The sequence below is a fragment of the Oncorhynchus nerka genome, linkage group LG2 (genome assembly GCF_034236695.1).
Source record: "Oncorhynchus nerka isolate Pitt River linkage group LG2, Oner_Uvic_2.0, whole genome shotgun sequence".
NCBI classification, from domain to species: domain Eukaryota; kingdom Metazoa; phylum Chordata; class Actinopteri; order Salmoniformes; family Salmonidae; genus Oncorhynchus; species Oncorhynchus nerka.
The window spans coordinates 97,494,228-97,509,645 of record NC_088397.1 but is presented as its reverse complement, the minus strand read 5'-3'; the positions used below and the strand labels follow the sequence as shown (position 1 = coordinate 97,509,645).

At 44.7% G+C, this 15,418-nt stretch overlaps 1 protein-coding gene and 1 long non-coding RNA gene across 3 annotated transcripts in view; both read left to right on the top strand.

Moving 5' to 3' along the window:
- LOC115122192 (5-aminolevulinate synthase, non-specific, mitochondrial-like) overlaps positions 1–12,110 on the top strand; it is a 31,807-nt gene extending 19,697 nt beyond the window's left edge. For both annotated transcript variants that reach the window (XM_029651384.2, XM_029651383.2), the window contains exons 7-11: positions 984–1,163; positions 2,956–3,120; positions 7,149–7,417; positions 7,916–8,078; positions 11,604–12,110. In XM_029651384.2, the coding sequence (XP_029507244.1) occupies positions 984–1,163; positions 2,956–3,120; positions 7,149–7,417; positions 7,916–8,078; positions 11,604–11,767 (941 nt within the window). In that variant the 3' untranslated portion in view covers positions 11,768–12,110. The remainder of the gene's footprint in view (positions 1–983; positions 1,164–2,955; positions 3,121–7,148; positions 7,418–7,915; positions 8,079–11,603) is intronic.
- Positions 12,111–12,338: 228 nt separating this feature from the next.
- LOC135562057 (uncharacterized) lies at positions 12,339–15,031 on the top strand. The gene is made up of 2 exons (XR_010459865.1): positions 12,339–13,581; positions 13,925–15,031. It is a non-coding gene; the product is annotated as an uncharacterized LOC135562057 (long non-coding RNA).
- The last annotated feature ends 387 nt before the right edge of the window (positions 15,032–15,418 follow it).

Sequence of the window (15,418 nt, the reverse complement as noted above, 5' to 3'; positions counted from 1 at the left end):
CTGCTTTGAGGAGGGCTGCTTTGAGGAGGGCTGCTTTGAGGAGGGCTGCTTTGAGGAGGGCTGCTTTGAAGAGAGCTGCTTTGAGGAGAGCTGCTTTGAAGAGGGCTGCTTTGAAGAGAGCTGCTTTGAAGAGGGCTGCTTTGAGGAGGGCTGCTTTGAAGAGAGCTGCTTTGAAGAGAGCTGCTTTGAAGAGGGCTGCTTTGAGGAGGGCTGCTTTGAAGAGAGCTGCTTTGAAGAGAGCTGCTTTGAGGAGGGCTGCTTTGAGGAGGGCTGCTTTGAGGAGGGCTGCTTTGAGGAGGGCTGCTTTGAAGAGAGCTGCTTTGAGGAGGGCTGCTTTGAGGAGGGCTGCTTTGAGGAGGGCTGCTTTGAGGAGAGCTGCTTTGAGGAGGGCTGCTTTGAGGAGGGCTGCTTTGAAGAGAGCTGCTTTGAGGAGGGCTGCTTTGAGGAGGGCTGCTTTGAGGAGGGCTGCTTTGAGGAGGGCTGCTTTGAGGAGGGCTGCTTTGAAGAGGGCTGCTTTGAAGAGAGCTGCTTTGAGGAGGGCTGCTTTGAGGAGGGCTGCTTTGAGGAGGGCTGCTTTGAGGAGGGCTGCTTTGAGGAGGGCTGCTTTGAGGAGAGCTGCTTTGAGGAGAGCTGCTTTGAAGAGAGCTGCTTTGAGGAGGGCTGCTTTGAGGAGGGCTGCTTTGAGGAGGGCTGCTTTGAGGAGGGCTGCTTTGAAGAGAGCTGCTTTGAGGAGGGCTGCTTTGAGGAGGGCTGCTTTGAGGAGGGCTGCTTTGAAGAGAGCTGCTTTGAAGAGAGCTGCTTTGAGGAGGGCTGCTTTGAGGAGGGCTTTACTGCAATGTTTAAAACAATTATAAAAATGTTTTTTAAAGTATTTTAGTTGAATGCACGAACTGTAAATCGCTTTGGATTACTGCGACTGCTAAATGACGACCGTGAAATGGTACTAAACAGGTGTTTTATTCCCCCTCTCTCTCTCTCTCTAGGCTGTGAAATATATTCTGATGCAGGGAATCATGCCTCAATGATCCAGGGCATCAGGAACAGCGGAGCCAAGAAGTTCGTATTCCGTCACAATGACCCCGACCACTTGAGAGAGCTGCTACAGAAGTCAGACCCGTCCACTCCAAAGATCGTAGCCTTCGAGACGGTCCACTCCATGGATGGTGAGTGGAGCTGGGTCCCAAATGGCACCCTATTCCCTATGTGAAGTGCCTTAACGTGACCTGCGATGTGTAACTAAAATATCCCATTGACGTCAGTGCTGTGATTTGAATAGAACGTTTACAAGTCTGATTTGCCTGAATAGTTTAATCTGAATTTGTGGAGGTGACTCAGTGAAGCCTGAGTAGCAGGATATAACCCTTATTAAAATGTCCTACACTGGTTATATGACATTTGCTGTTAATTTAATGTGTAAATTAGGGCCGGGACAATGTCAGTACCGCCGTACTCATTAGTATCGTGGCAAGGAAACAAAACACCAAGCTGATTTGAACTTCTTTAGGAAAACAGCCGTAATGTTGGAAACAAATGTCATGATATTGTGATCCGGAGTCACGTTGATTTATTTTCCAAGCTACAGCACATTGTATTTCATATACAGCAGGTTTTTACAGGACCAAACAGTTTGCTCTGCTTCGTGTTAGAAGTTTTTGACATGGAAAAAATATTGGGATACTGGGTATCGTTCCGTGTAAAAACCCTCCTGCTAAATTAGTTATATGATATTAACCCTTTTGTTGTTTGTTTGTATACTGTAACCCTACCTTTTAAAATGCCTCATTCATTCATTATTTTTCTCTTAAAGGAGCGGTGTGTAGCCCTGCCTTTAACCCTCTAGGCAGGGTTAACCCTGCCACTGTAACCCTGCCTTTAAAATGCCTCATTCATTATTTTATTTTTCTCTTAAAGGAGCGGTGTGTAGCCCTGCCTTTAACCCTCTAGGCAGGGTTAACCCTGCCACTGTAACCCTGCCTTTTAAAATGCCTCATTCATTCATTATTTATTTTTCTCTTAAAGGAGCGGTGTGTAGCCCTGCCTTTAACCCTCTAGGCAGGGTTAACCCTGCCACTGTAACCCTGCCTTTAAAATGCCTCATTCATTATTTTATTTTTCTCTTAAAGGAGCGGTGTGTAGCCCTGCCTTTAACCCTCTAGGCAGGGTTAACCCTGCCACTGTAACCCTGCCTTTAAAATGCCTCATTCATTCATTATTTATTTTTCTCTTAAAGGAGCGGTGTGTAGCCCTGCCTTTAACCCTCTAGGCAGGGTTAACCCTGCCACTGTAACCCTGCCTTTAAAATGCCTCATTCATTATTTTATTTTTCTCTTAAAGGAGCGGTGTGTAGCCCTGCCTTTAACCCTCTAGGCAGGGTTAACCCTGCCACTGTAACCCTGCCTTTAAAATGCCTCATTCATTCATTATTTTTCTCTTAAAGGAGCGGTGTGTAGCCCTGCCTTTAACCCTCTAGGCAGGGTTAACCCTGCCACTGTAACCCTGCCTTTAAAATGCCTCATTCATTATTTTATTTTTCTCTTAAAGGAGCGGTGTGTAGCCCTGCCTTTAACCCTCTAGGCAGGGTTAACCCTGCCACTGTAACCCTGCCTTTAAAATGCCTCATTCATTATTTTATTTTTCTCTTAAAGGAGCGGTGTGTAGCCCTGCCTTTAACCCTCTAGGCAGGGTTAACCCTGCCACTGTAACCCTGCCTTTAAAATGCCTCATTCATTATTTTATTTTTCTCTTAAAGGAGCGGTGTGTAGCCCTGCCTTTAACCCTCTAGGCAGGGTTAACCCTGCCACTGTAACCCTGCCTTTAAAATGCCTCATTCATTCATTATTTTTCTCTTAAAGGAGCGGTGTGTAGCCCTGCCTTTAACCCTCTAGGCAGGGTTAACCCTGCCACTGTAACCCTGCCTTTAAAATGCCTCATTCATTCATTATTTTTCTCTTAAAGGAGCGGTGTGTCCTCTGGATGAGTTGTGTGATGTGGCCCATGAGTTTGGAGCCATCACGTTTGTAGACGAGGTGCACGCGGTGGGGCTGTACGGCGCCAGGGGAGGAGGTATCGGGGAGCGAGACGGCATCATGCACAAGATGGACATCATCTCTGGAACACTGGGTCAGTATTAAAACTAAACACTGTTCAAAATGGCTCCAATGACTACTAGTTAACAGCATTTTACCCCCCTCCCCTCCCCCAATGACTACTAGTTAACAGCATTTTACCCCCTCCCCTCCCCCAATGAGTACTAGTTAACAGCATTTTACCCCCTCCCCTCCCCCAATGACTACTAGTTAACAGCATTTTACCCCCTCCCCTCCCCCAATGACTACTAGTTAACAGCATTTTACCCCCCCTCCCCCAATGACTACTAGTTAACAGCATTTTACCCCCTCCCCTCCCCCAATGAGTACTAGTTAACAACATTTTACCCCCTCCCTCCCCCAATGACTACTAGTTAACAGCATTTTACCCCCTCCCCAATGACTACTAGTTAACAGCATTTTACCCCCTCCCCAATGACTACTAGTTAACAGCATTTTACCCCTCCCCTCCCCCAATGACTACTAGTTAACAGCATTTTACCCCCTCCCTCCCCCAATGACTACTAGTTAACAGCATTTTACCCCCTCCCTCCCCCAATGACTACTAGTTAACAGCATTTTACCCCCTCCCCTCCCCCAATGACTACTAGTTAACAGCATTTTACCCCTCCCTCCCCCAATGACTACTAGTTAACAGCATTTTACCCCCCCCCTCCCCAATGACTACTAGTTAACAGCATTTTACCCCCTCCCCTCCCCAATGACTACTAGTTAACAGCATTTTACCCCCTCCCCTCCCCCAATGACTACTAGTTAACAGCATTTTACCCCCTCCCTCCCCAATGACTACTAGTTAACAGCATTTTACCCCCCCTCCCCCAATGACTACTAGTTAACAGCATTTTACCCCCTCCCTCCCCCAATGAGTACTAGTTAACAACATTTTACCCCCTCCCCTCCCCCAATGACTACTAGTTAACAGCATTTTACCCCCTCCCCCAATGACTACTAGTTAACAGCATTTTACCCCCTCCCCCAATGACTACTAGTTAACAGCATTTTACCCCCTCCCCTCCCCCAATGACTACTAGTTAACAGCATTTTACCCCCTCCCCTCCCCAATGACTACTAGTTAACAGCATTTTACCCCCTCCCCTCCCTAATGACTACTAGTTAACAGCATTTTACCCCCTCCCCTCCCCCAATGACTACTAGTTAACAGCATTTTACCCCCCTCCCCCAATGACTACTAGTTAACAGCATTTTACCCCCTCCCCTCCCCCAATGACTACTAGTTAACAACATTTTACCCCCCTCCCCTCCCCAATGACTACTAGTTAACAGCATTTTACCCCCTCCCCAATGACTACTAGTTAACAGCATTTTACCCCCTCCCCAATGACTACTAGTTAACAACATTTTACCCCCTCCCCAATGACTACTAGTTAACAGCATTTTACCCCCTCCCCCAATGACTACTAGTTAACAGCATTTTACCCCCTCCCCTCCCCCAATGACTACTAGTTAACAACATTTTACCCCCTCCCCAATGATTACTAGTTAACAGCATTTTACCCCCTCCCCTCCCACAATGACTACTAGTTAACAACATTTTACCCCCTCCCTCCCCAATGACTACTAGTTAACAGCATTTTACCCCCTCCCCCAATGACTACTAGTTAACAACATTTTACCCCCTCCCCTCCCCCAATGACTACTAGTTAACAACATTTTACCCCCTCCCCTCCCCCAATGACTACTAGTTAACAACATTTTACCCCCTCCCCTCCCCCAATGACTACTAGTTAACAGCATTTTACCCCCCTCCCCTCCCCAAACAGCACAATGTTTTAAAGCTTTTCTAAACCCTCCCAAGTTAGTTTTCCTGACATCTGTAGTTGAGTTTCTTCAGTCGTTTGTTGTCTGAATCCCTGAAGCGAACAAGATTTCTGGTCTCAAATACTGGAGTTTCAGATTGTCACCTAATGGGACACTGGAGAAACAGGAACTAGAATCTAGTTTCCTGTTGCTAGGAGACCACAGCCCTGGGCGAGCTGAGAGACCAATCAGCGCGCACACACACACACTACAGCAGGCCAATCATCTGTTTAGTTCCTTTGTCTTGATAGAATAGAAGCATGTCAAGATGACCGGAATAAAACCACACAGAGAACTGCTTCACAACAACAAGACCTGTTGAATACCAAGAGGTCTAGAAGTAGAAAGAAAGAGTCCTATTTTAATCTTCAACAACCAGGGATGCTCGTATTTGTTGTGAACCAGAAATATATTTTATTTTATTTTTATTTTATTTTACCCGGCAAGTCAGTTAGGAACAAATTCTTATTTTCAATGACGGCCTAGGAACAGTGGGTTAACTGCCTGTTCAGGGGCAGAACGACAGATTTGTACTTTGTCAGCTCGGGGATTTGAACTTTCAACCTTCCGGTTACTAGTCCAACACCCTAACCACCCTAACCACTAGGCTACCCTAACCACCCTAACCACTAGGCTACCCTAACCACTAGGCTACCCTAACCACTAGGCTACCCTAACCACTAGGCTACCCTGCCACTAGGCTACCCTAACCACTAGGCTACCCTAACCACCCTAACCACTAGGCTACCCTAACCACTAGGCTACCCTAACCACCTCTACACTCTAACCACTAGGCTACCTGCCACCTCTACACTCTAACCACTAGGGTACCTGCCGCCCCTACACTCTAACCACTAGGCTACCTGCCACCTCTACACTCTAACCACTAGGCTACCTGCCACCTCTACACTCTAACCACTAGGCTACCTGCCACCTCTACACTCTAACCACTAGGCTACCTGCCACCTCTACACTCTAACCACTAGGGTACCTGCCGCCCCTACACTCTAACCACTAGGCTTCCTGCCACCTCTACACTCTAACCACTAGGCTACCTGCCACCTCTACACTCTAACCACTAGGCTACCCTGCCACCTCTACACTCTAACCACTAGGCTACCCTGCCACCTCTACACTCTAACCACTAGGCTACCCTGCCGCCTCTACACTCTAACCACTAGGCTACCTGCCATCTCTACACTCTAACCACTAGGCTACCTGCCATCTCTACACTCTAACCACTAGGCTACCCTGCCACCTCTACACTCTAACCACTAGGCTACCTGCCACCTCTACACTCTAACCACTAGGCTACCCTGCCACCTCTACACTCTAACCACTAGGCTACCCTGCCACCTCTACACTCTAACCACTAGGGTACCTGCCGCCCCTACACTCTAACCACTAGGCTACCTGCCACCTCTACACTCTAACCACTAGGCTACCCTGCCACCTCTACACTCTAACCACTAGGCTACCCTACCACCTCTACACTCTAACCACTAGGCTACCTGCCACCTCTACACTCTAACCACTAGGGTACCTGCCGCCCCTACACTCTAACCACTAGGCTACCTGCCACCTCTACACTCTAACCACTAGGCTACCTGCCACCTCTACACTTTAACCACTAGGCTACCCTGCCACCTCTACACTCTAACCACTAGGCTACCCTGCCACCTCTACACTCTAACCACTAGGCTACCCTGCCACCTCTACACTCTAACCACTAGGCTACCTACCACCTCTACACTCTAACCACTAGGCTACCCTGCCACCTCTACACTCTAACCACTAGGCTACCTGCCACCTCTACACTCTAACCACTAGGCTACCCTGCCACCTCTACACTCTAACCACTAGGCTACCTGCCACCTCTACACTCTAACCACTAGGCTACCTGCCACCTCTACACTCTAACCACTAGGCTACCTGCCACCTCTACACTCTAACCACTAGGCTACCTGCCACCTCTACACTCTAACCACTAGGCTACCCTGCCACCTCTACACTCTAACCACTAGGCTACCCTGCCACCTCTACACTCTAACCACTAGGCTACCCTGCCACCTCTACACTCTAACCACTAGGCTACCCTGCCATCCCATGGTGTAACTGTCGGCTAAACGTTAATTTCCCTGCTCTAGTGGAGGAGCCTCAGTCGACCTGTTTTTTTGTATTTTTTATATAACGGCGCGTATAACGTTCTCTTTGTTCTTCCAGGCAAGGCGTATGGCTGTGTTGGAGGCTACATCGCCAGTACCGCCGCCCTGGTGGACACGGTGCGCAGTTACGCTGCAGGCTTCATATTCACCACGTCTCTGCCTCCCATGCTGCTGGCGGGCGCCCGCGAGTCCATCCAGACCCTTAAAGGGGAGGAGGGCCGCGCCCTCCGGAGGAAACACCAGCGCAACGTCAAGCTGCTGAGACAGATGCTCATGGACTCCGGACTGCCCGTCGTCCACTGTCCCTCTCACATCATCCCTGTCAGGGTGAGAGTCACTACAACTTTTACTGTGAATCTGAAATTTTGTCTGGAAACTTCTCATTCAGTTTCTAATTTGCTGCTACTTCACTCAATCCTGTTTTTAAAAGTCTCCTACTTTCCTAACTGTTTTATATTTCCCAGAGACCAGAAACGTTTCCATGGTCAGATATTCCCAGGTGTTCATAAAACAACCTCTCGTTTTTTGGATTTTTGACCAAATTTAGCGTGAACCAATCGGGGTCCTGAGTTATCCCTAACCAGATACAACTCCTGGGTCATGTCTGTCAACTTGACACCTTAGAGACGTCATGGTGTAACTGTAGACAGTATTTTATTTTTAATCGTTAGTATGAATCGGCATAATATTGATTTAGCCTCAACGTTATTGATTTGACACATTTAATATTGACTAATTGACACATCGTTTCATTAGTATTGATTGACATTCTCCTGATGATTCTTCCATCGATCGATTGATTACTATTTTGGACGTTGTCCACAGGTGTCCGACGCGGAGAAGAACACGGAGGTCTGTGACATCATGATGAGCCGTTACAACATCTACGTCCAGGCCATCAATTATCCCACGGTCGCCAGGGGGGAGGAGCTTCTACGCATCGCCCCCACGCCGCACCACACCCCTCAGATGATGACTCACTTCGTCGGTAAGAGAGCCGTGTTTGGTCAAGCAAGTAAACAGGAAATGACTGCGGTGAAGGTTTTATATCGGTGTGTGTGTGTGTGTGTGTGTGTGTGTGTGTGTGTGTGTGTGTGTGTGTGTGTGTGTGTTTTAAACATGGGTTGTGTTCATTACTAAACACAAAATGGCAGAAAACCTTAAACTAAAGGTAACGGCTGTACCCAATCCATTGTTTGTATTTTTCCCACCAAAGCGTTTCTGTTTGTAACGTTTTTGCTCTACTGAACACGACCCAGAATGACTTCTAGAGACAGGCACTATTTACATTTACATTTAAGTCATTTAGCAGACGCTCTTATCCAGAGCGACTTACAAATTGGTGCTTTCACCTTATGACATCCAGTGGAACAGCCACTTTACAATAGTGCATCTAAATCTTTTAAGGGGGGCGGGGGGGGGAATGTCGATATTTAGATCTTCTAACACTTGGGGATCTAGCATGAGAGCTTGTTTTTTTTTAAATTTATTTATTTTTTCTAGCTTTCAAATCGGCACATTCTTCTCCTCTACCCTGCAACTCTTCCCTGGGTCAATGATGTACAAGAGATGTATTTTTGGTCAATATACCTGGTAATATAGTGGGTAATATAGTGTATAGTGGGTAATATAGTGGGTAATATAGTGTATAGTGGGTAATATAGTGGGTAATATAGTGTATAGTGGGTAATATAGTGGGTAATATAGTGTTTAGTGGGTAATATAGTGGGTAATATAGTGTATAGTGGGTAATATAGTGTATACCTGGTAATATAGTGTATACCTGGTAAAATAGTGGGTAATATAGTGTATAGTGGGTAATATAGTGGGTAATATAGTGTATAGTGGGTAATATAGTGTATAGTGGGTAATATAGTGGGTAATATAGTGGGTAATATAGTGTTTAGTGGGTAATATAGTGTATACCTGGTAATATAGTGGGTAATATAGTGTATAGTGGGTAATATAGTGGGTAATATAGTGTATAGTGGGTAATATAGTGTATAGTGGGTAATATAGTGGGTAATATAGTGGGTAATATAGTGTATAGTGGGTAAAATAGTGGGTAATATAGTGTATAGTGGGTAATATAGTGTATAGTGGGTAATATAGTGGGTAATATAGTGTATAGTGGGTAATATAGTGTATAGTGGGTAATATAGTGGGTAATATAGTGGGTAATATAGTGTATAGTGGGTAATATAGTGTATAGTGGGTAATATAGTGTATAGTGGGTAATATAGTGGGTAATATAGTGTATAGTGGGTAATATAGTGTATAGTGGGTAATATAGTGGGTAATATAGTGTATAGTGGGTAATATAGTGTATAGTGGGTAATATAGTATATAGTGGGTAATAAACAACTCTTAAGGGGGCCCATAATCTTTTGTATTTTTCAGAATTCTTTAAAAAAAAAAAAAAGATTTATTTTTGTTTTTTTACACTCAATATTACGATTTTTCATAGAACATTTTCATTGTTTGAGTCCATGTCTTAAATCACATCAGAAGAACAATGTTGAGCCTTAAAAAAAAGGACACATTTAGGTTTGAGTGTAATTGCTCCTCTTATTAAGCAAGAGGGGAATGTTGTTTTAGGCCTACTGCTGAAGTAAATGCCTTGGCCACACAACTGATACAGATAATGATGAAATATTTCTGTCAGGTAAGCCTACTCTGCAGTTAAATTTTCTTTTTAAAGGTTTTTGGGCAGAGTCTTTCTCTACCAACATTTGTATCATTAGCATCACTGACATCACTGACTGGCTACATACAGAGTGATATATAGACATGGCTAACTGGCTACATACTGAGTGATATATAGACATGGCTAACTGGCTACATACGGAGTGATATATAGACATGGCTAACTGGCTACATACGGAGTGATATATAGACATGGCTAACTGGCTACATACTGAGTGATATATAGACATGGCTAACTGGCTACATACGGAGTGATATATAGACATGGCTAACTGGCTACATACGGAGTGATATATAGACATGGCTAACTGGCTACATACGGAGTGATATATAGACATGGCTAACTGGCTACATACGGAGTGATATATAGACATGGCTAACTGGCTACATACAGAGTGATATATAGACATGGCTAACTGGCTACATACGGAGTGATATATAGACATGGCTAACTGGCTACATACGGAGTGATATATAGACATGGCTAACTGGCTACATACTGAGTGGTATATAGACATGGCTAACTGGCTACATACGGAGTGATATATAGACATGGCTAACTGGCTACATACTGAGTGATATATAGACATGGCTAACTGGCTACATACAGAGTGATATATAGACATGGCTAACTGGCTACATACGGAGTGATATATAGACATGGCTAACTGGCTACATACGGAGTGATATATAGACATGGCTAACTGGCTACATACTGAGTGATATATAGACATGGCTAACTGGCTACATACGGAGTGATATATAGACATGGCTAACTGGCTACATACTGAGTGATATATAGACATGGCTAACTGGCTACATACTGAGTGATATATAGACATGGCTAACTGGCTACATACGGAGTGATATATAGACATGGCTAACTGGCTACATACTGAGTGATATATAGACATGGCTAACTGGCTACATACGGAGTGATATATAGACATGGCTAACTGGCTACATACGGAGTGATATATAGACATGGCTAACTGGCTACATACGGAGTGATATATAGACATGGCTAACTGGCTACATACTGAGTGATATATAGACATGGCTAACTGGCTACATACGGAGTGATATATAGACATGGCTAACTGGCTACATACGGAGTGATAAATAGACATGGCTAACTGGCTACATACTGAGTGATATATAGACATGGCTAACTGGCTACATACAGAGTGATATATAGACATGGCTAACTGGCTACATACAGAGTGATATATAGACATGGCTAACTGGCTACATACAGAGTGATATATAGACATGGCTAACTGGCTACATACAGAGTGATATATAGACATGGCTAACTGGCTACATACAGAGTGATATATAGACATGGCTAACTGGCTACATACGGAGTGATATATAGACATGGCTAACTGGCTACATACAGAGTGATATATAGACATGGCTAACTGGCTACATACAGAGTGATATATAGACATGGCTAACTGGCTACATACTGAGTGATCTAGACATTAAATCAGTGTCCCCCCTGTGGGACGGTTGAGGTAATGTGTGCGCTAATGTGATTAGCATGAGGTTGTAAGTAACAAGAAGGCGGTCCTTAAGAGGTTTTAAGACAATAGTGTGGGTGGAATAATGGCTTTGATTGATTGGATAATAGCTGGTAACTTTTATGTTTGACAGTTTGCGATGGAACACATGTAAAAATAAAAATAATATTGTTTTAAAATGTAAATAATAATAATTATTAGACTTATTTGACAAAGTACTCATAGATACTAGTAGTCCTGTAGGAGTCCCCCTTTTAAACAACTATATTTCCCCTCTACAGAGAAGCTGGTTCAGACGTGGAAGGAGTCCGGTCTACCTCTGAAGCCCCATTCTTCAGCAGAGTGTAACTTCTGCCAGCAGCCGCTGCACTTTGAGCTGATGACTGAGAGAGAACAGTCTTACTTCAGAGGCCTGAGCCACCCCATCTCAGCTCACGCGGGATGACACTACAGAATACACTCAACCCATTCCTCTCGTCGTAGTCCCAAATCACTCTTCCCTCAGCCCTACATTTTGAGCTTTCACTTGCACCTCCGCCATATGCACGACTGTCCCAAAGCTGAGGGATTAAATAATTATCGAGGGTTTTAAGGAGCTAATTCGACACTCTGTGATAGCCACTTTGACCAAGCCTGTGTTTGGAGTTTGCGCAATTTCATACAAAAGAATGGAAAGGCGTGCCTAATTATCTACAATGTGCATTTGTTTGTCTAATTTTCAAAGCTTGACACATGTAACAAATGGAATTACCTCCCAAATTAAAAATGTAATTTATCTTGTAAAAGGACACAGGGGGAATTTGTTTAATTTTGAATTTCATGTTTGTTTTATTTTGAATGTCTAACATGAATTGCATCATTCAAGTCAGAAGTGTGTGCTGAAGTTGATGGGTTTATTGATCCCCCTCGCCACGCTCCGGAAGTCACCCTCTGAGTTCAAAACCACTGGGAACTCGGAAATATTCGACTTCCGACATCAGTTCGTTCAAGACACCTGGGAACTCGAAGAAGGGGGGGGAACTGCTCCCACTGGGGGGAAAAATAGTTTTGAAACAGTCATCCAACTCAGAATTCCAAATCAGAATCTCTGGCATCTTTCTAGAACTCGTAACTTTCTGACCTGAAGATCACTGACGTCGTGGTTTGACCTCGTTTTCCCCCGAGTTCCCAGTTGTCTTGAAAGCAGTGTTATTCCCTTTTTATAGTCCACTACTGTTGACCAGGGACCACTACTGTTGACCAGGGACCACTACTGTTGACCAGGGACCACTACTGTTGACCAGGGGCCACTACTGTTGACCAGGGGCCACTACTGTTGACCAGGGACCACTACTGTTGACCAGGGGCCACTACTGTTGACCAGGGGCCACTACTGTTGACCAGGGGCCACTACTGTTGACCAGGGACCACTACTGTTGACCAGGGACCACTACTGTTGACCAGGGACCACTACTGTTGACCAGGGACCATCGTGCTCTGGTTAAAAGTAGTGTACTGCGTAGATTGTCTATATCCCTCAAACTCAACTCTGGACCAAGAAACCAGTTTCACTGCATTTTTCCCCCATTGTTCCCCTGTATTCAGGGACTGATTTAGACTTTAGACATCAGGTGGGTGATTCCCCTCTAATCAGGGACTGATTTAGACTTTAGACATCAGGTGGGTGATTCCCCTCTAATCAGGGACTGATTTAGACATCAGGTGGGTGATTCCCCTCTAATCAGGGACTGATTTAGACTTTAGACATCAGGTGGGTGATTCCCCTCTAATCAGGGACTGATTTAGACTTTAGACACCAGGTGGGTGATTCCCCTCTAATCAGGGACTGATTTAGACTTTAGACACCAGGTGGGTGATTCCCCTCTAATCAGGGACTGATTTAGACTTTAGACATCAGGTGGGTGATTCCCCTCTAATCAGGGACTGATTTAGACTTTAGACACCAGGTGGGTGATTCCCCTCTAATCAGGGACTGATTTATACACCAGGTGGGTGATTCCCCTCTAATCAGGGACTGATTTAGACATCAGGTGGGTGATTCCCCTCTAATCAGGGACTGATTTAGACACTAGGTGGGTGATTCCCCTCTAATCAGGGACTGATTTAGACTAGACATCAGGTGGGTGATTCCCCTCTAATCAGGGACTGATTTAGACTTTAGACACCAGGTGGGTGATTCCCCTCTAATCAGGGACTGATTTAGACTTTAGACATCAGGTGGGTGATTCCCCTCTAATCAGGGACTGATTTAGACACCAGGTGGGTGATTCCCCTCTAATCAGGGACTGATTTAGACTTTAGACACCAGGTGGGTGATTCCCCTCTAATCAGGGACTGATTTAGACTTTAGACACCAGGTGGGTGATTCCCCTCTAATCAGGGACTGATTTAGACTTTAGACATCAGGTGGGTGATTCCCCTCTAATCAGGGACTGATTTAGACTTTAGACACCAGGTGGGTGATTCCCCTCTAATCAGGGACTGATTTAGACTTTAGACACCAGGTGGGTGATTCCCCTCTAATCAGGGACTGATTTAGACTTTAGACATCAGGTGGGTGATTCCCCTCTAATCAGGGACTGATTTAGACTTTAGACACCAGGTGGGTGATTCCCCTCTAATCAGGGACTGATTTATACACCAGGTGGGTGATTCCCCTCTAATCAGGGACTGATTTAGACATCAGGTGGGTGATTCCCCTCTAATCAGGGACTGATTTAGACACTAGGTGGGTGATTCCCCTCTAATCAGGGACTGATTTAGACTAGACATCAGGTGGGTGATTCCCCTCTAATCAGGGACTGATTTAGACTTTAGACACCAGGTGGGTGATTCCCCTCTAATCAGGGACTGATTTAGACTTTAGACATCAGGTGGGTGATTCCCCTCTAATCAGGGACTGATTTAGACACCAGGTGGGTGATTCCCCTCTAATCAGGGACTGATTTAGACTTTAGACACCAGGTGGGTGATTCCCCTCTAATCAGGGACTGATTTAGACTTTAGACACCAGGTGGGTGATTCTCCTCTAATCAGGGACTGATTTAGACACCAGGTGGGTGATTCCCCTCTAATCAGGGACTGATTTAGACACCAGGTGGGTGATTCTCCTCTATTCAGGGACTGATTTAGACCCTGGACACCAGGTAAGTATCCGGTAGAACAGAAAACCAGCAGGCTCGTAGGATAAGAGTTGAATACCGCTGGTCTATATGGTTTAAATACATTTGAGTAAAATAAGTTGAACGTTTTAATGTTTTATCTCTTGCCATGAAAGACACTCGAGTCCTCTGGTTTGAAGTACTAACCCAATAAGGAGTTTATAACTCTTAAGGGCTGGTTTCCCAGACACAGCGATTGTAGCATTTACACAGGCAGCCCAATTCTGATGTTATTTATTATTTTTTTACACTAATTGGTCTTTTGACCAATCAGATCAGCTCTGAAAAAGATCTGATGTGATTGGTCAAAATAAAAATGTGTGTGTAAAAAAAATAAAAAATAAACCTACAGTATTGGACTGCCTGTGTAAATGAAGCTTTAGCGAGCCATATGAGATGCTCTGTTGACAACGAATCTTAGTCCAAGGCAAGTGTGTAGGTTCTAATTCTCAGAGTAAAAAAAAGAAACACTATGGACATTTCTGAAAGCTTAACCAAGTTTCATTCTTCCCAGAGTGTCAATACAGCTGCATTCAGACAAAAACATGTTTCCACCATCGTGTGTGTGTGTGTATATCTCCAATGTAGGCACAACCTTTTTTCCAATCCTTCCATCTTTTATGGTTCGACAGGAAGAGGAAGTGATTGGGTAATAAACCATTGAGGTCAGGTCAGATCTTAAGGGAGAAACAATCTCCTTGATGCTTAACCCAAAGACCTCCACCCGTATCCCCTCTAAAAAAAACAGTCTCTATCAACCCTTGGATACTATAGTCTTACTTCTGATCTATCATGTCTCTAGGATAGCAATGTTCCAAGTTTAACCCAGAATCCAACACTAGGTTTAATCTGTATCCAGGAAACCGGGCCGTAGTGTGAAGTTTATAGTGCATCTGAAGATGGATCCCAGAGGGTTTCTACAGTACACATTAGAA